This window comes from Perca flavescens, chromosome 20 (assembly GCF_004354835.1).
Source record: "Perca flavescens isolate YP-PL-M2 chromosome 20, PFLA_1.0, whole genome shotgun sequence".
NCBI lineage: Eukaryota > Metazoa > Chordata > Actinopteri > Perciformes > Percidae > Perca > Perca flavescens.
In genome coordinates this window covers 17,567,294-17,591,057 of record NC_041350.1, presented here as the reverse complement: position 1 = coordinate 17,591,057, position 23,764 = coordinate 17,567,294, and the positions used below count along the sequence as shown (strand labels likewise).

The 23,764-nt window shown below is 39.5% G+C and overlaps 2 protein-coding genes across 3 annotated transcripts; one reads left to right on the top strand and one right to left on the bottom strand.

The window, feature by feature from the left end:
- Positions 1-7: 7 nt before the first annotated feature.
- Positions 8-14,844, top strand: LOC114546673 (gamma-aminobutyric acid receptor subunit rho-1). Its single transcript, XM_028565631.1, has 11 exons — positions 8-230; positions 6,722-6,865; positions 7,543-7,593; positions 7,703-7,809; positions 8,719-8,786; positions 9,421-9,644; positions 9,767-9,849; positions 10,475-10,615; positions 11,070-11,222; positions 12,395-12,591; positions 13,992-14,844. The coding sequence occupies exons 1-11, from the start codon at positions 226-228 to the stop codon at positions 14,292-14,294; spliced, it is 1,476 nt and encodes a 491-aa protein (XP_028421432.1). The 5' UTR covers positions 8-225; the 3' UTR covers positions 14,295-14,844.
- On the bottom strand, positions 12,216-22,695 carry LOC114546674 (peptidase M20 domain-containing protein 2). Of its 2 annotated transcripts, XM_028565634.1 has the most exons (8): positions 22,060-22,695; positions 21,373-21,521; positions 21,132-21,274; positions 20,130-20,284; positions 19,651-19,777; positions 19,348-19,455; positions 19,084-19,174; positions 12,216-12,579 (listed from the first exon to the last, which is right to left on the bottom strand). In XM_028565634.1, exons 1-8 carry the CDS (start codon positions 22,459-22,461, stop codon positions 12,543-12,545), a joined length of 1,212 nt encoding a protein of 403 aa, XP_028421435.1. In that variant the 5' UTR covers positions 22,462-22,695; the 3' UTR covers positions 12,216-12,542. The 2 variants fall into 2 exon arrangements, with proteins under 2 accessions (XP_028421435.1, XP_028421434.1); XM_028565633.1 differs by lacking the exon at positions 12,216-12,579 and having other exon boundaries at positions 18,617-19,174.
- Between the last annotated feature and the right edge of the window lie 1,069 nt (positions 22,696-23,764).

Genomic DNA, 23,764 nt, shown 5'->3' with positions numbered 1-23,764 from the left:
AGTGAAGGGTTAGCTCAGGTGAAACTATTACCTTTTTGTTAAAACTAGTTGTAGTATATGCACTCAAATAATTCAAATCCCACACTCAAAGCTATAGTACATAGGAGTATGTCAAAGTAAAGATACAGAAGTAACAAACAGCACAAGAGCTCATGTTGATGAGTAGCTGCTGGTCTGACTCTACTGTATGTGGGCCAACTCAAGTCAATCAGGTCAAAAAGGTAGATGAGGTAAGAGTCCTTAGGTGCTGATCTACTTTTGATGGAAATGTTCAGATCTAAACCCGATGTCACATTGGCACGTTGATTAAGTATTGAGGAGAACTGAACTGTTGCTGTAGCAAGGGAGATAATGATTTTTGTTTTGTTTTAAAGAAATTTAAAGGTAATAGGTTAGGAGCCCATTCCTGGCAGGGGAAAAAAAAATCTAAAAGAATTTGAAATGGTAGAAAAAAAATATTACAATAGCCTACCTCATAATAATGACAGAATAGTAAGTCAGATAATGAAATATCTCATAATTATTAGAAATCAATCAATATATATCCATGACCATTATAGTTGGCTTATTTGAGCTTATCCCAGATCTATTGGAATTGGTTTATATGTGGGCTTTAATGTAGTACAGAAGATATGTTCCAAGCAGAAACAGCCTCCAGGGAGCGCTGGCAAGTTAATTTTTTTAGATGTGCCACTCACTGTGTCTTAGTCACAATTGCTAAATAACCAAAATTTAAGGGATCCCTATCAGAAATGTACATAACATGTAAGTGATTTTAAGTGAGTTGAATTCTGTTGTATGTCATGCTTGGGAGAGGTTTTATTTTCATTCCTCATTCAATTTCAAATTCAACCTCTATGTAAATCTCAAATTATATTTGGACACCACTACTAGGCTCCCTGTGATTCAGTACAATAACTAAAAGATGAGTGTTTAAATCATAAATGTTATAATAAGAAAGAGGACATTGTTTGTTGTGCATTTATTACTTTCGCTCAGTCAGCAGGACAACTGTAAAGAAGGATCCACACACACACACAAAAAAAAAATGCTTAACATACTTACACCAATTTTCAGATTGACGTCCATGGAGCTAACCCAAATTCATGATCTTATAATCCAACTGTTTGGTCTGCTAAAAAAAAGGGACACATGGCCAGTGACGTCAGTGCTGAGATGTTTTTTGATTGGCTTATTCAGACGGACACGTCTTGACAGACAAATAGTGGTGCAGCCTCTGATGCATCGCTAAACAAACAAAAGCACCTATTATTTATCCTCTGATATTTTATTTATATATTGTTTGAAGCAGATTGATAAATGGGGGATGATAAGACTAAATGTATGTAGTCCTGTATTTGTTAAACAGAGGACCAAATAATCATTGAAAAATACTGTGAATATTACAAAGACAGTTGCTTAATTAGGTCTCTTGTTTAAAAAAACTCTGTTGGCCTTATTTCTGATGGATTTGCACAGTAACCTGTATAATATTTTTTTGGAGCATCCAAAAATATTCCCAAATCTGAGTTCCCTGACAAAAAACAGTAGACACAGCGCATTATTATTTTTTTTTTTCTTCTTTTGGTAGAGAATTTTGACATGCCAGACACGAGAATCCCACAACAGAAGGAGCTGAGAAGCCTTTCACATCAGGCACAAAGCTTCCTCTCTGTGAGTCTGCATCTCTAAACCGTTGACCTTACAGATGAGCGCACCGCATCATTGTGAGAATTGGTGTTTCTGGGCGGTGCAAAGTGGAGTAGAGCACATCAGGGTGCAGGATATCTGAGCACAGCAGAGCACAGAGAGGCAGGGACATCCGCCGCTGCAGGGATCAAATCTGTACCATCTGACGCTCAAGGATTTATGGGTTTAGTCAAAATTGCTTTTCCCACTGTGGAGATTAAGCACTGTAGGATGTTTTCCACTCAGGCCGTAGACTAGCTCAGTGTAGCTGATGCTGCTCTTGCTGTTTTTCCTCCCTCTTGTCGGCTCCGGTGCTGAAGAAGGGAATGTCTCAGCAAGGCAGAGTGCTCCGAATCCTTGAGGGGAGTAGATTCTGACTGACAGGAGAGGTCCGTCCTCTGGGGAATGTGAACCATGCAGGTGGATGCTGTTCTTGTGCTCTTCTGTGTTTGGCTCGCAGGAGCAGCTGGGAGGTTGGCCCAGTCGAGGGGTCACAAGCTGGAGACCTACAAACAGAGCAGGTAATGTCAAAGGACTCACAGATGTGTCAAAGACTAACACTGGATGGCATGTTTTTATTGGCTTCATGATGTTCTTATCGATGTTTTTTGAGGTTTACACAATGTTGTCCAGTGTTTCCTGGGTCACCTGTGCTGCTCCCTCCCCCTCTGAAAACAGACTTATTCAGACAGCAGATTGGAGAGCGGCGAGAGAGAGAGGAAGACCTAAATCCCCACATCTATTTATGCACTACTAGGGAATGCTGTGTTCTCTTGCCCCACAACTGCTGCAGGCTGGGTAATGACTGTTTTCCCCACTGGCAGCAGTTGTAGCCAATGTCATTTCCAGGTGATTATTTAGGCTAATTGCTGCCTTGTTAATGCGTTCAATGGATTAGATGTTTTAGTCTGGGACTGAACTAGATCTGGGAATCGTTCCTTCAATACATATTATTGATTGAATTGGCTTTGACATAGGAAGGGATTTGAATAGAAAGGCTTGTGTTTGTTTGTTTATTAGTTTTATCTGTGCTGTTAAGTGCAGGGAGCACTATGTGGAGGGGCAGTCTAACCAGTCGTGGTGGAAGGAATGTAACTTTTACACTACATAACCATCTATTAGCATCTTTGTCTTTTTTGACTCGCATTAGAAATGCTGATAATCATTATTGTAATGATTCAGTTAAGTTGGGGGCACATAATGTGGCATGAAAACACTTTATGAGATTGATCTTCTGTGAAGAAATTGGTATTTAGAAAGCTCAATGCTTATGGCTTGTGACTGGGAGGTAGAGTGGTCGCCCCTCAACCACACGATTGGCGGTCCGATTCCCAGGCTTTTCTGGCCACATGTCAAAGTGTCCCTGAGCAAGACACTGAACCCCAAGTTGCTCCCCGGATGCTGTAGACAATACTTAGGATGGGTTAAATTCAGTAATTACATTTCACTACACTCTACTGTGTATGTGACATAGTAAGCATAATGTTGCGTTCGTTTCAAGTTTCTTTTTTAAATACTCAGCAAAATAACCCAAATATATTCAGTTTACTGTCATATAAGACAAAGAAAAGGAGCATATATTCACATTTAAGAAGCAGGACTTGTAAAGATTTGCCATTTTTGCTTTAAAAAATATGATTATCAAAATAATTACAGATTAATTTTTCTGTCAATTGACTAATCTGTTCAGCTCTAATAACAATATCAGATGTCTGATCATTGCTGTTTAGTGCAGGGGACAGTACGTGGAGATGCAGCCTGCATACCTGCAGTGGAATTGTTTTTGCTTTTACACAACAAAACAGGCAAAAAGCACCTTAGTCTTTGATGCACATTAGAAATGCAAATTTGATCATTATTTGTATACATTTTAAAGCAACAGCTGTAAGGTATTTAAAAAGATGAATGTTTATTAATGTCCATCACATTTTGCTAAAGTTGATGTCTTCAAATGTCTTGCTTTATACAACCAACAGTCCAAAACCCAAGAAAAGGCAACGAAAAGCAGCAAATCTTGACATTTGAGAAGACGGAACCAGCAAATGGTTAGCTAAGTCAACACCTCTAGATGGCTCTGAACACGTGCTGAGAGCAGCATGGGAATATTTGCCTTTAACTGATATAAAGTAAATAAGGAGCAAAATGCAAATGTTCTGTCCAAAAAAATCAGCAAAGAGCTTAACTATATCCTGAGGTCCTCAAGTAAGAAACAGTTTTTGCATTCATCTCTAGGGAAGATGATACATTTATCCCAAGCAGGCAAAGTACAGCGTGGCCGCTTCATAATGCTATCAGCGTTGAATGATTTGCATTAATATATTCAACAAACCCTGTCAAATCATATAATCCCTCCGCCTTTAGATACAGTATGACTTTTCATGGTGTAACTGTTGTTATTTATAGATCAGAGGAGACATTGCTATTAAGATTCTCCTCCATTTGAGTGACATAAATGTTTTTGATATTACATACCTGCTGGTTCTTATGTACATTATGACAAACTGTCAGAGCGAATGACAGGGCAAATCTGATTTTATTGAATGTCTTAAACAGTTCAAGCTGTCTTTTTTAAAGCTGAACAATCCTCCGTGAAATTACAGTCATTTAAATTGATCATCTCAGCCCTGAGGTGATTAAGATGATCATTAAGCATAAGAGCACAGTCGTTATCATGTGTGGAAAATCTTCAAAAGGCAAGAAAGCACAAGTGCCAGAAAAGCTGCATTGTAATCTCTAAACACCAGTGTTTTTTTCATCACCTAGTTAAAAGTCCTCTCATGTCATGTCTTCTCTCTGCTACCACACAGTCTGAGAATACAGATCAAATTTCAATCTCTCGTTGCTCTTCCAGAAGCAAGGGTACAATCTCATATACTTATGCCGAAGTCAAACCTTTCTTCTCCCTGTTTCTCATCACTCCACTCCTCCTCTCTTTGAGTGTGAAATTGCAGAAGCGGCTGGATGCTGCTGGCGTGTGTTGTGGGAGTTTTCACTATATTACTTACATTTTCTTTTCACTCGCTGCCTTGAGGAAGCAAGCACTGAGGGGGATAAGAAATCATCTGAGGGGAAAACCCTCATGAGGTTTAAAGGATAATTTTGAGTACGAGCTGAATGATTATTGGGACAGAAAAACACATTTTGATAATAAAAAAAAAAATCATTCTGCTTCTTTCTTTCTGATTTCCCTCTTTTGCTTTTTTTCACACCACATAAACATCTACAGCAGGGGTTCTCTAAGTTGTAATGGCTTACTGCTAATTTAAGGAGCCAGCATATGATTGAGGGCCTCACAGGTTCAGAACATAAGGAATATCTCAATCACTGGATGGCTTACTACTTGTAGCAATTTTGTGAGATGCTACCACTTGCCTGTGTTACAGTTTCACTACTTTTCACGAGATTTGTAATGACTGACTGGTGGACAGATACGCTTTGTTGGAACTGTTCATCCTTACAAGTTGTGCTCTTCAGCTATGAACGTAATCTCATAATGATGTTTAACAATAAATTCCTTGAGCTGTCTGCAGAAGGTAGATCAAGTTATCTGTCCCAGGAGATTAGATCAAGTAGCGTTTAACGAGTTGATGCATTTTTCCTGAAACTTTTCTTTTCTCCTCGGCCATACAGCTAAACAGCACTAGCACTGATGATAGGATGTAATTCCTGCAACAGGTGCCACTGGTCTCCATGCAAACACTTGTTAGAGGGGTGAAGTTTGACGCAGTAGCCGAGTAGTGTATTAAATTCAGGCTATTAACCCTTGTGTTGTCCTTGGGTCAAATTTGATGTGAAATATGGGTTTCTTTCAACCAAATGGCCCAAAAATAACATGGATACATGTTGTATGGTATGGAACCCATACAACATTCTTCGCAGGTAAAATTAATGATTACTTCCATTGAGTTTTTGGTGTTTAAAATGTTTAAATGGCTTCAAAACAGTATCCAGACTAAACTTTGACATATAGCAGTCTGTGATCCACTCAACATTCTCTGATCTTAACTATTAGTCATAATAATTCATAATGTATGCCTTTTTTAAAGAAAGAAATGAGGTATAATTTCATATAAATTTCAATTTTGACCCGAAATGGCCAACAAGTTCATGTCGACGGGAAGACAGGCAGACTAGGTTCTCCAGGCAGTGCCCTTGATCAAGGCACTGGCTCAGATCTGGAGTTGGTCCCCGGCCGCTGTGATTGGCTGCCCACTGCTCCCTTGAGGGATGGGTTAAATGCAGAGAATGAATTTCGCTACATGTACGTGTATGTGACAAATAAAGTACCTTTACCTTTACCTTTTACAACACAAGGCTTAAAAGTGAAACTATTAAAATGAAACACAGATGATTGAAATATAATGCATACATTTCATGTCAAGTTAGGGATTTGGACAACATGTTTCTGAGTGCCGTCATTGACCCACAGGCCACACTTTGAGCACATTTGATAAAAGCAAACTAAAGCATACAAACTGTAAAAGTAACTCATCTTAATTCAAAGCACCCCACAGTAACACAGGCGCATACTGCTGTCCTAGCTAGCTACATATTTACTCAAAAAGTAGTTAACACCAGAATCTGATATCTGTTATTTATTTTGCCATACATATATTTTTAATACTTTAGAAATGAAATGAATTTATAATGAAATGTGGGGATAATATTGATATTTTTATAAACTGCCAGGTATCTTAATTAATAATAATACATCACAATTTATTAAACAATTTATGTTTTGTATTAATAATCTTAATTTGAAAAGTAACTAGTACTTGTCAAATAAATGTAGTGGAGTAAAAAGTATAAAGTAGCATAAAATGGAAATACTCAAGTAACTTAACTACAAGTACAAAATTGTACTTAAGAGTAGTACTTGTAGTTGTAAATGCACTTACTGTAGTTACATCCCACCATCTATATGCCACTGATTTATGTTTAAAATAAGTCTAAAATTGCATACTGTATATGAATGTGTCCAGAATGACCTGTGCAGGAATCTGGCCCATTAACCCTGATGCAACCCCTGCAGCGATGCATGCATGCAGGTCCATGGCGACAGAGCAGAAACAGTGTGCAGAGAGAGGAGAGGCATTTCTGCCAAGAGGATTAGGAACCAGCTGGATGGACACAGACGAGTAGCACCCACTGCCCATGAGAGCTCTGCAGCTCGCCAGTAAAACCCTCTTCTCACCGTTTCATATTGCATTTATTTCTGTTTACTTGCAGTCCCTTTATCCTTCCCCCGCTCTCTCTCTCTCTTCCTCTCTATTTCCTTGATGCATGTCTGTGGTTGTCACAGGGATTTGTCCCTGTCTGTCACAGCATGCTCTACTCTAATAATCCATTTTAGGGTTTTTGGAGAAAAAAATAGAAGAATTCAGAGGCAGCCCTCTTGAAAAGTGATACCAGAGACGAACTTCCTGACGACGAAATGCTCTTTTGTCCTTTGTGCGATGTGTGGATACAATTTGTTATGCAACCGAATGTATTACATATTCTTAGGAAGTGAGAAGCATCAAAACAAAACAAAAAAGTTTTAATTATTGCCCCTACTCTAACAATGTAGATTTAGGCTTTAGACATAATAATTTATCTCCAGCCAATGATTACTTTAATCTTTGATTAATTAAATAATTAATAATCTTTTAGACTGTTAAACTTCATTAGAAAATAGTGAATGGTTACTAGTTTAGTTTCAAAGAGATCAAGGTGCTGCTCCTGTGTATAGCATGGCTAAATGCAGAGGACAAAATGTTTCTATGTGTGTAAGTGCTTAGAAATGACAATATGTGCTGCTGCTACATGTGACATCATTTATTTATGTGTTCATTACTCTTTTCAACCAATCAGGTCGCGAAGAGAGACCAGAATGGATGGGGGTGGAGGTCAAAAAACCGGAAGGTGAGTTTTCAAAATCTTTGATTACATTTTCAAAGTAATATTGGTTCTTTGGCTAATTAATTTGCACATTAAAACAACAAAACATTTCTTTTTCTTTTCTTTTTTACAGCCCAATTTACAAACGAAGTCCAGACATGACAAAATCTTTGATGACAAAATCTGAGCAACTCCTGAGAATAGATGACCATGATTTCACCATGAGGCCAGCATTTGGAGGTCAGAAAATTAATGTTCAGATTAACTTCAGATTAAAGTGCTTTTAAATAAACAGGTTTCATTTGTATAGCTCAGACATGCTGGGTGAATGCTGGAGAGGCGGCACGCTCAGCTGGATAAGATGTGTGCAGTGGTCATTGGTTTGGGTCAAACTGTACTATAAGCATTAAGCTCTTGGAGATAACACCATCCATGCAAGCTGTGCCGGAGTTTCCAGTTGCAGCTCACTTCTGTGCATCACTACTGTATATTGCATTTCATGTCAGAAAGGCACAAAGGCTTTTGTTTTACTAAATGACAGTAATGAAATATATATTTATAATCCTTTTAGCTGTCTTTATCTTTTTATTCGTCATTTAAGGCAAATTACCACAAACACAAGAGCTGTATTTAACTACGAAGAATCAGCCATGAGGCTTTGAAGGTCTTTTTCTTTTTTTTATGTCAGACCACAATCTGCTGTTGAAAACACACCACGTGTGCCTCGCAGAAACCTTTTGCTGCATTTAATTTCAAACATCAAGTGCGTCTCAGCTGGAATAGGAAGAGAGAGCTGGATTTCATCCACTGCTGCATTAACTTTGATTCCATTTTTGTGACCTAATTGTATTTGTGTACTATTTGAGGATGATGCAGAGTAGAAAGACTAAAATAGGTCAAAAGTAGAATCCCAGCCAGACCAACACAGTCGTAGCTCCAGCAGTTGCTCTATAATTGTGGGATTTATTGTTTTTTTTTGGAAACAAAATTTATTTTTCAAAACTAAAGGTTCAATCAGTCTCTGTTATGGTCACCTTGACTGTTTTACCCACTGTCACATCCAAAATCAGGAGCTCAACACGCTTCTATGAAGGAAAATAACAACTCTGCATGTGTTATGCATTTATTCTAACATGAGTTTTTTTTCAGGTCCTCCAATTCCTGTTGGAGTGGATGTTCAGGTTGAAAGTCTGGACACCATCTCTGAGGTGGATATGGTAAGTAAGAAAGTATTCAACTTCTACTACTCCACTCTATATCATAGGGAAATGTACTTTTTACTTCACATAAACTGATAGAGTTAGTTAAGATTTGACATTAAAAACAAAAGATTTCAAAAACAATGTATTGCTAAAGATTAAACCACTTTTACTTACTTAGCTACTTAGATGTCTATAAGATAGTTCACCAAATGTCTTAGATGGTTTCAAGTGATCTAATATTTCACAGAAACAGAAAGAAGATGGTTTCAAGTGATCTAATATTTCACAGAAACAGAAAGAGATTAGAGAAAGGTCTCAGAAAAGTAACATATTTGTGTATCAGAACTGTATTTGTTTTCTACTTTCCTCTCTCATTAATCATCTCACAACCCTTCAGATTCATCTTGAGGCCCTTTGGAGGGTCCCGACCCCCTAGGTTGGGAACCTAAACAACCTAACTGTATACAAAGTAGATAAATAGCACAACCACCACTTTTACTTTGATTCTTTCAGTACATGAAGCTAAGAACACTTTTATTTAAGTAACATTTTGGATGCAGGACTTTTACTTGAAGTATTTTTTACATTGTTGTATTGGTACTTTTACAAATGTAAAGCATCTAAGTACAAGGTTCTTTTCTTCCTGTAGGACTTTACCATGACACTGTACCTGCGTCACTACTGGAAGGACGAGCGGCTGTCGTTCCCGAGCACCAACAACCAGAGCATGACCTTTGACAGTCGCCTGGTGAAAAAGATTTGGGTTCCTGACATGTTCTTTGTCCACTCCAAGCGCTCTTTTATCCACGACACCACAACCGATAACGTCATGCTGAGGGTTTACCCTGACGGCAACGTCCTCTACAGTCTCAGGTAAACACATAGACAGGAGCCTTAACTTAAGCCAAAAACTCACACTACGAGATCGAGTGGCTTCTTTTTTATAATACAAAAAAAAAAAAAAAAAAAGCTTCTACTGCTCTTTTTCTCTGCAGAGTCACGGTCACTGCCATGTGCAACATGGACCTCAGCCGCTTCCCTCTGGACACCCAAACCTGCTCGCTGGAGATCGAGAGCTGTGAGTGGATTTATCAAAAAATATTAACAAATATTTCAGCAAAACAATAACTTTTTTTTTTCACTGCTAACATGATGATTCATATAATAAGCACCACCATCAGGTCAGTTTCCTTTTGACCCATGGCCTAGTATCTGAAAAAACTCAAGTCTGGATTTCCGTGAAATCGGCTTACATAATCTTGTTTTCCAGTCCAACCTCTCTGACCTTTCTTCTAGTGCCATCAACGTGCCAAACGTTTCACTATATACAAGAATTATCAACATTTACTAAACACATTCACACTCTTTCTCATTTCCATTTTTGACACTACATTTATGCTCTCCTCAGGCCCAAATGTCAAGTTTGCTCACCAGATATCTCATGAAATCTCAGATACATCATGCCATGCATCTCCTCTAGTATCCCCTTAGCTCCTCTGCTAGTGAAGCTCTAAGACTCAAAATCAGACGGTGTAATGAACATTGCAGTCTCTAGGGGCGGCTGGTGGTGCTTTAGAATGGCAGTCTTGTCTTGTTAAATCTGCACACATTTTGTTCAGACCAACATCCACCATTGTTCATAGTAAATCTGTCCTGATTTGGTTCATCACAGATGTGCTCACTTTTACTTCTTCCCCCTCCAGATGCGTACACAGATGACGACCTGATGTTGTACTGGAAGAAAGGCAACGAATCCCTGAACACAGACGAGAGAATATCTCTGTCCCAGTTCCTCATCCAGAAATTTCACACCACCACCAAACTGGCTTTCTACAGCAGCACAGGTACTGTAATCCACAACACAAGCACGTCTAATACATACAGTAAACTGAACTGATTATGCAAATGGAAAAAAATGGGTGTGCATCGTGCAACTTCAATGGATCTCATTTTACTTTATAAGCCTTTTCCGACTAAAGGATTGAGTCTTCCTTACACGTCCTTTATGTTACACCAAGAATAATGTACAAATATGTAATCCTTACAGTGTAACAAAATTAATCACTACTACTACTGCCAACCACTCTCGGGCTGCTGGAAAGCTAATGTGACAGCCCTGCAGCCGTCTTATAACCACATTCCACTTTCTAGCTCTCAAGAGCAACCTGAAGCACTAAAAAGGGTTTTGCATCCTATCTCTCCCTGCCACAATAGCTGGGAACCTCTGCTTTGAGTGTTTGTGCGGTGTATCAGCCGCTAACGCATGACAATCTAAATGATGGTATTTCTTCTCCCCAGGCTGGTACAATCGTTTGTACATCCACTTCACCCTGCGGCGCCACATCTTCTTCTTCTTGCTGCAGACCTACTTCCCTGCTACTCTGATGGTCATGCTGTCCTGGGTGTCCTTCTGGATTGACCGTAGGGCCGTCCCCGCCAGGGTACCACTAGGTAGATAGAGTTTCCTTTACAGGGCATGGCCTTAGCAAAGAAATCTAGCTCTACAAAAAGATTTAGTTTGAGAAATGGAGTTTTCCTAAAAAAGCAGAGTAACATAGTGCAGTGACCCCTTTTTGTGACCCACAATTTTGGGAAATATATTTGTTGTCTTGCCAAGAGTTAGATAAGAAGATTGATACCACACTCATGTCTGTACCATAAATATGTACAGTAGCTGGCCAGAAGGCAGTCAGCTTAGCTTTCCATAAAGAGGAACATGAGGAAACAACTAGCCTGGGTCTGTCCAAAGGTAGTCTATATCCACAACGTTTCATTCAACTTGCAGCACATTACCACAGGTTGTCTATGAGATGTTAAATGAGTGATTTCCCATCCATGGTTGTATCTTTTGAACATATCTTATAGGACTGAAGAGGAAAACCTTTCTGTGATAAATCACAGGAAGAAAATCCATAGCAGAAATATGGTCTGTTTTTCCCCCTTTGCTATCTTTTAAACATCTTGTGACCTATTATATTTTTCCTGTGACCCTTTCAGGGGTCCCGACCGGCAGGTTGGGAACAGGTGGCAGAAATAGTGAGTAGGGAGTCTGCTCTTACAACATAAGTTCTGGATTATGGCTCTCATATAAGGAAACTGTGCCCTGCTGAAGTGTATAGAGGAAATAATTTATCAGTCATATCTGTTTTTTTTGTTCTGCAGCTGAGACTGACCTCTGACCCTCCTGTGGCGGTGGGAGAGCAATTACAGAACGTTCCTACAGTGATTAACAAAATACTGTTAAAAAACAAACATTAAAAAACAAATACAGTACACATATAGAAATATCAATCAATCAAATTTATTTATAAAGCACTTTAAAAGCAGCCAACGTTGCACAAGGTGCTGTACAGAAACATTTTAAATAATTTAAAACATTTACAACATCTACATTTAAAACATAAAACAGTATCACAGTCAAAATAATTACACAAAAATGTCAGCCTCTGCTGGGAAAGGCCAAGGAAAAAAGAAGAAAAAAAATATATTATGGCAACACAAAATGAAAAATGTCTCACGTACAGCCCTTTCTATGATATTTAGTATTTAACAGTTTTACTTTCCCAGCCCTGGGATACACATGCGCTCTGATGTGACTCAACTGTTTGCGTGTTTTACTCCAGGCATCACCACAGTGCTGACCATGTCCACCATCATCACCGGGGTCAACGCCTCCATGCCGCGGGTCTCCTACATCAAGGCAGTGGACATTTACCTCTGGGTCAGCTTTGTCTTTGTCTTCCTCTCGGTGATAGAGTATGCGGCAGTCAACTACCTCTCCACCGTACAGGAGAGGAAAGAGAGGAAACTAAGGGAGAGAGTAAGTGTTATTTTATGTGACTTTCCTCTGTGGCTGTTCATCACCTGCAGTTAAAAACACAGTTAACCTATGAAATGTTCATCTTTTAACATGTTCACATGGACAGTTTAACATTACCAAACCAGTGTAATAATCTCTCTGGTTACTGATTTAGTTGTATGCACACAGAAACAGTGTGCTTAAGCATTTAACACTTAAAAATATATATATTATAGCACTGAAAGCCTGAATGTAATGACGTCCTATTTTCACCTGAGTTTGAGTGCAACAGTGCCAAGCTTAATTGTAACAGTAAAAACAACTTATTCTTGAGTGATTAAATCACCTTTTCATACAGATTGTAAGTAATGAATGTGACCAGCTCATACTCAAGTACTAAAGTGCGTAGTAGTAGAAATGAGGAAGCAAATTCTTTACAGTTTTCATAATTTATTATTAAGACAGTTTAACTGTTCTACAAATATTTTATTCTTGTTTGATGCAGTTTTCCCCCTAAACTGAACCCTAGCCACATAGCTTTGAATCTGGGCAGAGGACATATCCTTAGCATTCTTGTAGTTGTAGTTTAACCCTTTAACACCCACCCCACACCATATGTTTAAGGTTTTAGTTGTGTATTCTGCCGTGCATTGAATCTGGGTTATTCTTCTTGGGAGCTTGAAATTTTAGTGTGCATAAAGTCTCTTCTTTTTCTTTAGGACGTTCTTTTTAAATATGTCCACCCCGACCAAACATATGAGTCTAAATTAACAGTACTTATAAGTTATAAGTTATACATAGCGTCCCACGGGTAGAACACCATAAAGCATATAGGATTTTAAAGCTCTCTCATCCTGATTTAAATTTCCTAAATATAAAATGGTCTACTGATAAAATATAAGTTGCATCCTATATTAGCTGCAGATATGAAATATTTTCTCATTGAAAGCAAGAAAGCAGACGGCTGTAGTGAAACAGACATGTTGATAGCTCTAAGTCAACACAGGACAAGGTTGACCTGATTTTATATAAAAAATATTTTACACATTAAAATATTTCTAAACTGCTAGAAACATTAATTAATACTTTATGTGTAACAGATAAATATTTTTTAAATTGACTCACTTTAAGCTGCTCTTGGGGCTATGGCAAATTCTGGGACTACAGCTTGTGTACTATATCGCTATTCTTCATCTGCCAACTGCTGCAGCATATGGAGCCATGTACCCCAAGGAACATTTCCAGCACAAACATCCTTCTATAAATGTTTCATGCCAAAGTTATTTAAGGGACCAGAGTGTGCAGGAAATTATAAACATTTAACAAACTGATGTATTTATATTCTTGCTTTAATTAATGACTTTACAGAAAGTAACATTTACAATAAACCGATTTCAAAAGCTTCCTTTTTACCTCTCTAGCTGCCGTGTACATGCGGCATTGGCAACCCTGATGAGATGATGATTGACCCCCAGATCACTGGCTACGGGTCCATGGATATAAACAACACAGGGAATTATGGGATGCCAGAGAACGGCGGCCGCCAGGATCGAATGTTGGCCCAGGTGTCATTGAATGACCCGCAGATTGCAAGCCAGGTGAAGCCATCCAGAGGCTATGTGAACATTTGGATAGACACCCACGCCATAGACAAGTACTCAAGGGTTGTGTTTCCTGGAGCGTACATCCTCTTTAACATCATCTATTGGTCCATCTACTCATAACCAGGGATGCAGAAGTAGATTGTGAGAGTCGTTAATGATGAGACTCCAGGAGCTTGGCTCATTTGTAGAGGAGCAGGAAAATAACATTGCATTTGATGCTTTTCAGACCCAGAAACTGCACTTAAGATGCATGGGGACCATTAACAGATTGGTGACCATTGCCTTCTCGACCCAGCCCCTTAAAACAGAAGAGTTTATAAATGAGCTACTGACACAGGACAGTCATTGCTGTTTTTTTTCACTCCATCAAATCTATGTGGCTTCATGTTGTAACTATCAGTAGAGGTGATGGAAAGACATTTGGATACTGTCGCCTCAGGACTTACTGCACAGTGAGATGCACAAACATGAACCTGTGCATTTTAACTCGGCGACATTTCAGTTCTTGATGCAGTGACTCTTTGACCACATTTTCAAAACCAAAAAATGTGAACTGAAAACAGATTTCTGACATTGAAAACACATTTCTTAACCTTGGCATATGAACTGGACTTGACAATCAATGGCAAACTAAAATACTTTAAAGGAATATGCCACCGTTTGTTGAAATAGGGTTATTCACCGTCTCCTTTATATTTATATAGGTGGGCAAATGCATTTTTGTCTCAGTGCATGCATTGTCTTAGTCCTTAGTTAGTGAATGGAATCCTTTGTTGCTGTAAAAATAGCAATGCAGATTAAGACTAGACGATTTCCTAGGTAGATATTGACTTGGGACTATATTAGGTGGAAGTAGGCTACTGCCGAAGCACTGCTACTCGGACACAGAGATATCGGCAGCCCGCAGGGCTCTGCGACCAGCAATTTCTGGGTTACTGGACAACCAAATGCCACTGCCATGACTGAGCTCCGCGGCAGGCAGCCCACGGGGCTCTGCGGCCGGCGCAAAGTCACGGTTTCTGGGTTGCTGGACAACCAAATGCCATTGCCCTGACTGAGATTGATGGGGCTCCGCGGCAGGCAGCCCGTGGAGCTCAACGGGCTGCCGATATCTCTGTGCCCGAGTAGCAGTGCTTTGGCTGTAGCCTATTTCCACCCAATATAATCCCAAATCAATATCTGCCTCGGAAATCGCCTTAATCTGCATTGCTATTTTTACTTGTTGTGAATACGCAGGCCACACGAAGTAATTAGGTTTTGTTGTTGGGTCACTTTTACTCACGATATGCTAACGGCAACAAAGGATTCCATTCATTACGCTAAACTAAGCTAGCGGCGCCGCCGCCGGACTAAGACAATACATGCACTGAGACAAAAATGTGTTTGCCCACCTATATAAATATAGAGAAGACTGTGAATAACCTTATTTCAACAAACGGTGTCGTATTCCTTTAAGGAATAGTTTGGCTTATTTGCATTTTGATGGAAAGTTTGATAAAAAGATTTATACCACTCTCATGTCTGTACAGTAAATATGAGATGGTTAGCTTAGCTTAGCACAAATACTGTAAACGGGGGGGCAGCTAGCCTGCTCTGTCTACCTACCAGCACTGCTAAAACAACAAGCTTAGTAATGAAATTGTCAAATCATATTTTTACTTTTTTGAATATATATAAATTGAGTGTGTTAAATGGGCTTATGTATTGTCTTGTTTTGGTCGCAGGCCCCTGAACTGAATGATGCCAAAAATCGTATTGTGGCAGACTTTGTGATATCAGTAAATATTGTATTGTTGCCCATAGAATCAATATAATATTGTATTGTGATCAAATGTGTGATTTACACCCCTAGCAGGCAGATGGTTGCCTTAGGACAGAGCCAGGCTAGCTGTTTCCCTGTTTCCAGTCTTTGTGCTAAGATAATCTTCTTATTGGACTCTTGGCTGAGAGAACTAATTAGTGCCATTTTCTAAAATGTGAAACTATTTCTTTAAAAACCTGCTAATCTAATTATTCTTAAAGCATGTTTTTATGATTGTGTTACATTTCTTGTAATCTTTGTTTCAATGCAATTATTTTGCTGTCAAGCTCTTACTGCATTGCATTTGTGTGATTTGATAATGTTAAGTAATGCATTCTATTAAAATCACAAATGTAAAAATATATGGTTAGTAAATCCCAAACACTGATTATGGTATTGACTTTTTTTAAATGTCTATTTCTTCTTCTTTTTTTCTTTTTTATACAACTGAAGCTCATCTCCTCTGTTTGGTGTTGTGAGGCTTTGAGATTCACTGCGACCCGTTAGTTGCTAGTTTAATTTGTTGATAAAAATATATTAAAAATGTCTTTTGGTGGTTTATTACAATTAAATGACCAAACATACAGATATTAAATGTGGGAAAAATGTTTGTTTTGTTTTATGAAAATGTGAAAATTACTTGAGCAGAATTTAGGTGCTGGACAACACAACCACAATACTGTACATTTTAAATCTCCATGTAACACATTTAGTATGTAGAAACGTAAATGGATTGAGATGCATGGCTGAATAATGCTTTTTTCTGAATATTGCTTCTGCAGACGTCAATTAAAATCTGCTGAAACGACCTCTACAGTCACAGTCCCAAATTGTTATCCTATTTTCCTGGTCTCTTATACAGTATATTTAAACAGTGCTGGAGGACAAGCTTTCACAGTTATTAGACATTGGATTGCCACCAGCTGCCAGGTCTCTCTTCTTTCTATAGCACAGGCCTGATTGCTGATGAGCTTTCATACCAAATCATATGAACTGCATAATCTGTAATACCATTAACTGTTCACATGTGACGTAAAAAGATATAGATAAATATCATTAAGCCAATTTTCTGATTTCTTACAGGCAAAACTGTGGATTATGTTGAAGAATGTTTCTTTTTTAACTTTTCTTTTAATCCTAGTAACGTCCCAAAGGACAAGTTGACAATTCAAACTTTGTGCACAATAATCTTGCAAAAAACTTGAACAAAGTCATCACTGCAGATGAAAGACATGAAAATGATAAAGCATAAAAGATGTCCAGAACCTGATTTGCCACCACATCTGTGATCACTCAAGGGATGCCAAGTTTTTCAATTGACCTGTGTGCTGGTGAAAGCATGCCCAGAAATCTAAATGAGTGAATAGCCCAATGAGACTGCTGCAATACTTTTGGTACAATTATTTACAGTACATCAAATCACAACTACAAGTTTAGGCTTTTTTAAATTGTGGTTCTTGATGTAAAGATGCAAAAGTCCAGGTGAATGGGCAACATCATCATACCAACACAATAAATACCTATATCATCATTAATAAAATAATTTCAATACAAACATTTCGCAACCCGTCCCCAGATAAGCGGATGACGATGGATGGATGGATGGACAAACTAAGTCTACAGCAATGCTAGCGACTCCGTGAGACTGGACTTAGGCACAGCGATGCTAAATGCTAACACATCCTAGTTTAGCATGCTGACATTTGTTAATTAGCACTAAATGCAAACTACAGCTAAGGATGATGTAAAGGTTTTGCAGGTATTGAAAAAAAAGATCCAATAGTTGTAAAAACCAAAATCTCTAACCTCAAAAGTCTACCAGGATCCCCAGTAGGTCTCATAATCTGAATATTGTATAAACTGAAAGTTTGTACAACATTTCATCTTAATCCATCCAATAGTTGTTGATTTTCAGTCTGGACCAAAGTGGTGGACCAACCAACCACTAGACTTTACCATAAAGCCATGGCTAAAAACTATATGAAAAAAATTACATAAAATGGTAACTAGGATGTTAAACGTACACTTCTTACCCCGGATTTCCACAGGATGCGTAACGGCTGCGGACCGGCTCCACTGCATGTCTGCTGCGTGCTCCGCAGTCCATCAATACCCACTAGGTCCAGATTTGTTGTGGCACGGCTGCGGCCATGACTGACAGCTGTAGTCACGAGGACCCACAAGTTCTCGAATTCACGCAGAATAGAACCATAAAACCAACAACAGTTTGTTTCCATCCAGAGGACTAGAGGGGAAACAACTCTGTGCTGTGTTTTCAAGGTGTAGTGCAGGAAAATATGATCCGCCATGAGCACGGTGTATTTTATTTTGAAAATTAACCGGATGTTTTATTTTGCTTCTGTGCTCGACTTCCTGTCCCGCACTATCTGCCGTGTGCTGAATTGCTGCGGAGCTCTCCGGCATCCGGCAAAAATAGAAGCTATGCGTATCTGATATGGAGGGCCACGGGCCGCCGGAGCTGTGCCGGAGTCGGAACGCAGCAGTTATGCAACCAGTTGAAATACACACATTGACTTTAATGGAAACCTAATGACCCCGCCGCCGTTCCGGAGCCGTTCCGCAGCCGTTCCGCAGCCGTTCCGCAGCCGTTCCGCAGCCGTTCCGCAGCCGTTCCGCAGCCGTTCCGCAGCCGTTCCGCAGCCGTTCCGCAGCCGTTCCGCATCCAGTGGAAATCCGGGGTAAGTTTCTCCTAAGCCTTCTATTTAAAATTGTGGCGTGTGCAAAGGTAACTTTTTCCAGTTCCTGGCACCACACAACCTGAAAAAACAGGTACCCATGTTGGTATTGAACCTCTGCGAGCACCAGTTAGTAGTAGTCTAGTGGGAATGAGCTCGTCCAACCTAATGAAGGTGGCATTTGAGATTTGCAAAGGCCCTTGTTGAGTTATAGTTTTACAGCTCTATTCTCCAACGCTAACCATACAAACTGCTGGAATTGCTGTATGCCAATATGTGCTCTTGAGTTAAAGCCCATGTACTATATTTATTATTAAAGTAATTTCATTTATGAGCTGTCCAGGCTGTATCACTGCTTTCTAGTCATTTCTCCTGTTTCAGTTTGGCTAGTCTAAAGTCCTCTCTCACTTGCCTCAGCAGAACAGGGCAGCATACTACATCCACAGCTGTCATAGCCAGGGCTTTGGCTGTCCTCAGGGTGTACAACTGGGCCTTTTCAGCTCCTGGCACAGGGAAAAAAGTGGAGAAGGAAAATAAAGCATCTAAGCAAATAGACACTAAACAGACAAGCCGAGTGACCTGGAAAGATAACGATGGCTGAAATTGTCTGATCATAGTGCAATTCAATTTCATCACGAGAAACAACATCTGCTCAATAGCCACCGAGTTGCCGTACCTGCTGCTTCGGTGTATTCCTCAGTGTGGTTAAACGCGTCGGTGCAGATGTAGAAGAAAGGATGGATACCGGGAACTATGAATGATACGTTGCCAAAGTCTGTAGAACCTGCCAGATAATTATAAATACTCTGTAATAATGATTCTTTGTTGATTTAGTGAACAACAAAAAAAAGACAACCTGTGGGAAAAACACTAGATTGCTGTTCTGCTGATACACTTTTTTACATTTCTTCTGCACAAACCAGGGACAGTAAGAGATAAATATGTCTGTTTCTATGATTTATTTTTTATTTTCACATACCAGAGAAGTTGGCTGGCTGCTCTGGAAACTGGATCCCCAAAGCTTTTCCATTATTTTCATACAGGTTTGCCAGTGTGGCATTTTGCAGAATGCTATCATAGCCATCGGTTGGGTAGATTATCTCTACCTGAAGGCAACACAAGTATACCGTCATTCATAAAATCTCTGTTACAAAAATAAAGATTACTACCATACATCAACAGAATATGGAGCCCAATGCATGCTCTGTGATGTGTTAAATCTGCCTTAAGCAAGTACAGACGCAAGAGAAAAGCAGCCTGGAGTTAATGGTTAATTATGTAACAGTAGAATAACACTCAGAGCATAATTACAGGAACATGTTAAAAAAAAGGGCATGTTGTATAACAGCAGAGGTAACTCCGACATTGAATTTCTCAGCTATATAAAACGTACATGGTCTTTTCTTACATCTGGGCCAAAGGGAAGCGAATGGAAGAAAACACTTTAGGTAAGCTTACTTGGCAGCCAGTGGCAACAGCAGCTGCCCTGAAGCAAGCCTCAGCTTTGGCCTTCAGGTCACAAAGATCCTTAACCAGCGGCGTACGCAGATAAAACTCTAACTCCGTGTAGGCAGGGATAATGTTGGGCTTCTCCCCTCCATGTTTGATGATGCCTGTATTAGAGAAAATGGACACAATGGAGGATAAGAAGAAATGCATCCATAACAAAAAAAAAATACCAGTTCAATTGTGTTATTTCTGATTTCCATTAGATATAAAACATCCCTCTACATTTGAAAAGCCAGATGAAAATACGTTACAGATACTTGGAAAGATTGCCTGACATAGATACCCTCTCAGTATGCAAACTGTACCATGGCTTTCAGGGATGCTCACTTTTTTTTTATGTGTGGGGGGACCGTGACTTTTGATGTCCCGCCATGTAGGCCTCCTTGCTTAATGTCAGCACATCTGATATATACCAATCACTTGATGACCACATCAAACCTCCACACACCTTAAGAACGTTTCTGATTTTTGAGTTAAAGGGAGTGACATTTTTTATATTATGCCTCCACCAAATGGTGGTGGCAAGAATAGCATGCATGCCAGTATCTTAATTAAAACGAATAAGTGATGAATCACCCTCATGCCTAAATAATAGCCATATTATACGCATGATCCACGATGATGAAGATTCAACAAAAATAGAAACTGTAGCAAAAATAGCATTGTCAATATTTTAGCGAACCCCCAGTATTTCCCAAATCATGTTTTCAGGTGAGCTCATGTCTTATAAACAGGAGCAAACCTCCCCCTGGCTCCCCCTTTAGTTCGCACACTGTACCCTCTGGTTGCTATTCTTCTTCAATGAGTGTGTCGGCAGATGAATGCTGCTCGGTTGTCATGGAACTGTAGATGTATAAATGTTCCATGTACATTAGGGACCTCTCATCGACGAGAGATTGTTTGGAATGAACTTTGAAGCTCAGCTGATCACAGTTTCTGCCTGTTCCTTACCGTGAATCCTCCACTCTGGTTTGAGTTGCTGTCTGAGTGCAGAGAGATTGTTGTAAGCCAGCACAGCAGCATCCAGGGCATTCACTCCCTCCCAAGGGTATGCAGAAGCATGAGATGCCTTCCCATGGTACTTCACTGACACACTGTGTAATGTAGCATGTTAAGGGTTATCTGAAATATGTAGAGGTTAGAGGACACAGGACAAGTTGTGAATTTATAAATTATCTGAACAGGAACTTACTCAACGATTGCGACACAGGGCAGGAAAGAAGCGTCTTGCTGAGCTGGGTGAGCCATGAAGACAAGGTCGATGTCAGCGAAGGCTCCTGCCTTGATCAATTGAATTTTGCCTCCTATATCCTCCTCTGCAGGAGTTCCCAGAACTGTTATCTGGTAGAAAAAGTGTTTAATTCAGTCATTTGACATCATCACATCAGCTCATTTGTGTCAGTCAGCCTGACTGGTCAAAAAAGTCAATTGCTTTCAGCTCAGAGGTAGAAGTTCACTCTACAGTGGTTTTGACTCAACGTCCACTTACTAGCTATAACCTAGACTAAACAAAGAGTTTTACGGTCTCGGTTAATTATTGGAAGTGCAAATGTCAAGTTTCTGGACTCACAGAAATGTCATTGGGGATGTTGACAACTTTTTTTTAAAGTAAAGAATAAACTAAAAAAAACTAAAAATGAATATCTTCATATTAGAAAACCTCTTGTAGCCAGGATGCATCCACACAACTTGTTATTATCAGGCCATCTATGTAATAAAAATAAATGTATGTATATTAATATTATGGTCTATAGGCTAATGTAGCCTAAATGTTTCTTCTGTCTGCTGTCTGTTGAAGGAACTGAGTCTCATTTTGTTAAAATGAATCAAAGGAGTTGACTGAAGGACAAAGTTTGACGTCTGGCTGTTCCCTGGTTACCTTCACTGGTTCAGGGAGTTGAGTCTGGTTCTCTAAAGCAGCTTTCAGCCCCAAAGCTGCGGCAGCTCCAACCTCTGCTATCAGGTTATGCCCGCACGCGTGCCCGATGCCCGGAAGCGCGTCGTACTCGCACAGGAACCCCACGTTCAGCCCCGGCTGCTCCCGCTCCCCGCCATCGACCGCACCCCAGCTGGCCCGGAATGCGGTCGGTAATTTGTAGTGACTTTCTACCGTCCATGTCTGGTCCTGAGAAAAAAAGCGGACCAGCCTGTCGTGCGCGTGTGTCTCGTTTCCGGCAAGTTCAGGTCGGCTCCAAATGTCCAGACTCAAACTGTGCAGCTCGTCTTTATGTCTGTCTATGCACCGCTGCAGGACGTCTTTCATCAGCTGTCGTTTCTCCATGGGACCGGAAAGTCCTGGGTGTTATCTCAGCTCACCGTGTAGGCTACTGAGCGGGAGTCAGCAGCTCAGAAATCAATAACCTTGCGCACTCGTGATTCTGCTTTAGAAAATAATGTATTTAGTTCACTCTCTCTGTCACGTTGGTGTTTCACGAAGATCTATTGGCAACATTAATCTGCTGTTCATCTGGAATTTGGCACCATTCGGCCCTTATGCGAGTGGGCGGAACCGGAAATAGTTTGATCCTTGTAAATTTGCTTTGCATAGTTCGACCGAAAAATCTCTAATAAGGCTTTGGTTCGACATACACATAATTAGTTAACCGTTTATTAGGTAGGTTACACCTAGCTAAAACTAAGCAATCTAACAGTCCTGCAATCAGTGGTAAAAGTAGTTCAGATCAAATTTATTTAAGTAAAAGTAATACCACAGTGTAAAAATACTCTTATTACAAGTAAAAGTACTGCATTTCAAAACTTACTCAAGTAAAATTACATAAGTATTGGCATCAAAATATACTTTTACCAAAAGTAAAAAAGCTCATTATGCAAACATATATTAAATTACTTTAATGCAATAAGGCAACCCTGATGTTGCAGCTGGTAAAAGTGGCGCTAAGATAGATAGATAGATAGATAGATAGAAGTATAAAGTAGGATAAAATGGAAATACTCAAGTAAAGTACAAGTACCTCTAAATTGAGCTGTCTAGCCCATTTATATGAATGAAGGCAGGCTAAATAATACCCTATATGAACGTTATTGTAGGGCTGCAATTAGTTGTAGGCCTACAGTACACATTTGCCTAAGTGTGTAGGTCATTGCTTAGCATCTGTACAAAGTTTGTTGTGCTACAGCTCCTTTCATGCTTTTCAAATCTTGTGAAATGTTAAAATGTAACAAAGCTATATAAAACAACCCATAACAAATGTATGTTATTTTGTTATTTCTTCCACATTTTTCTTGTATGGTTGGTTTTATAACAGCACCTTATTATGTGGTATTTCTACCACCTGCTGATAGTAGTGATCTGCTACTGTGCTCCTGCCTTTCACTTTAATTGAACTAAAAAGGGCACCAGGCAATATATTTCAAATCAAAAGGAATATGAGATTGGTACTGCAATGCTTTTCTTTACATTTTGTGACTTATATCTTAATATCTTGCCCTTTGCTTTTGTAAATCTTCTATCACTGCAACGCTGCCTTCTTCCTCTTTAATGCAGTATTGTGAAGATAACGCAAACTAGAAATATTGTGCACATATGATGCTTCTACACTGTGTGTTACTTTACATAATAAATC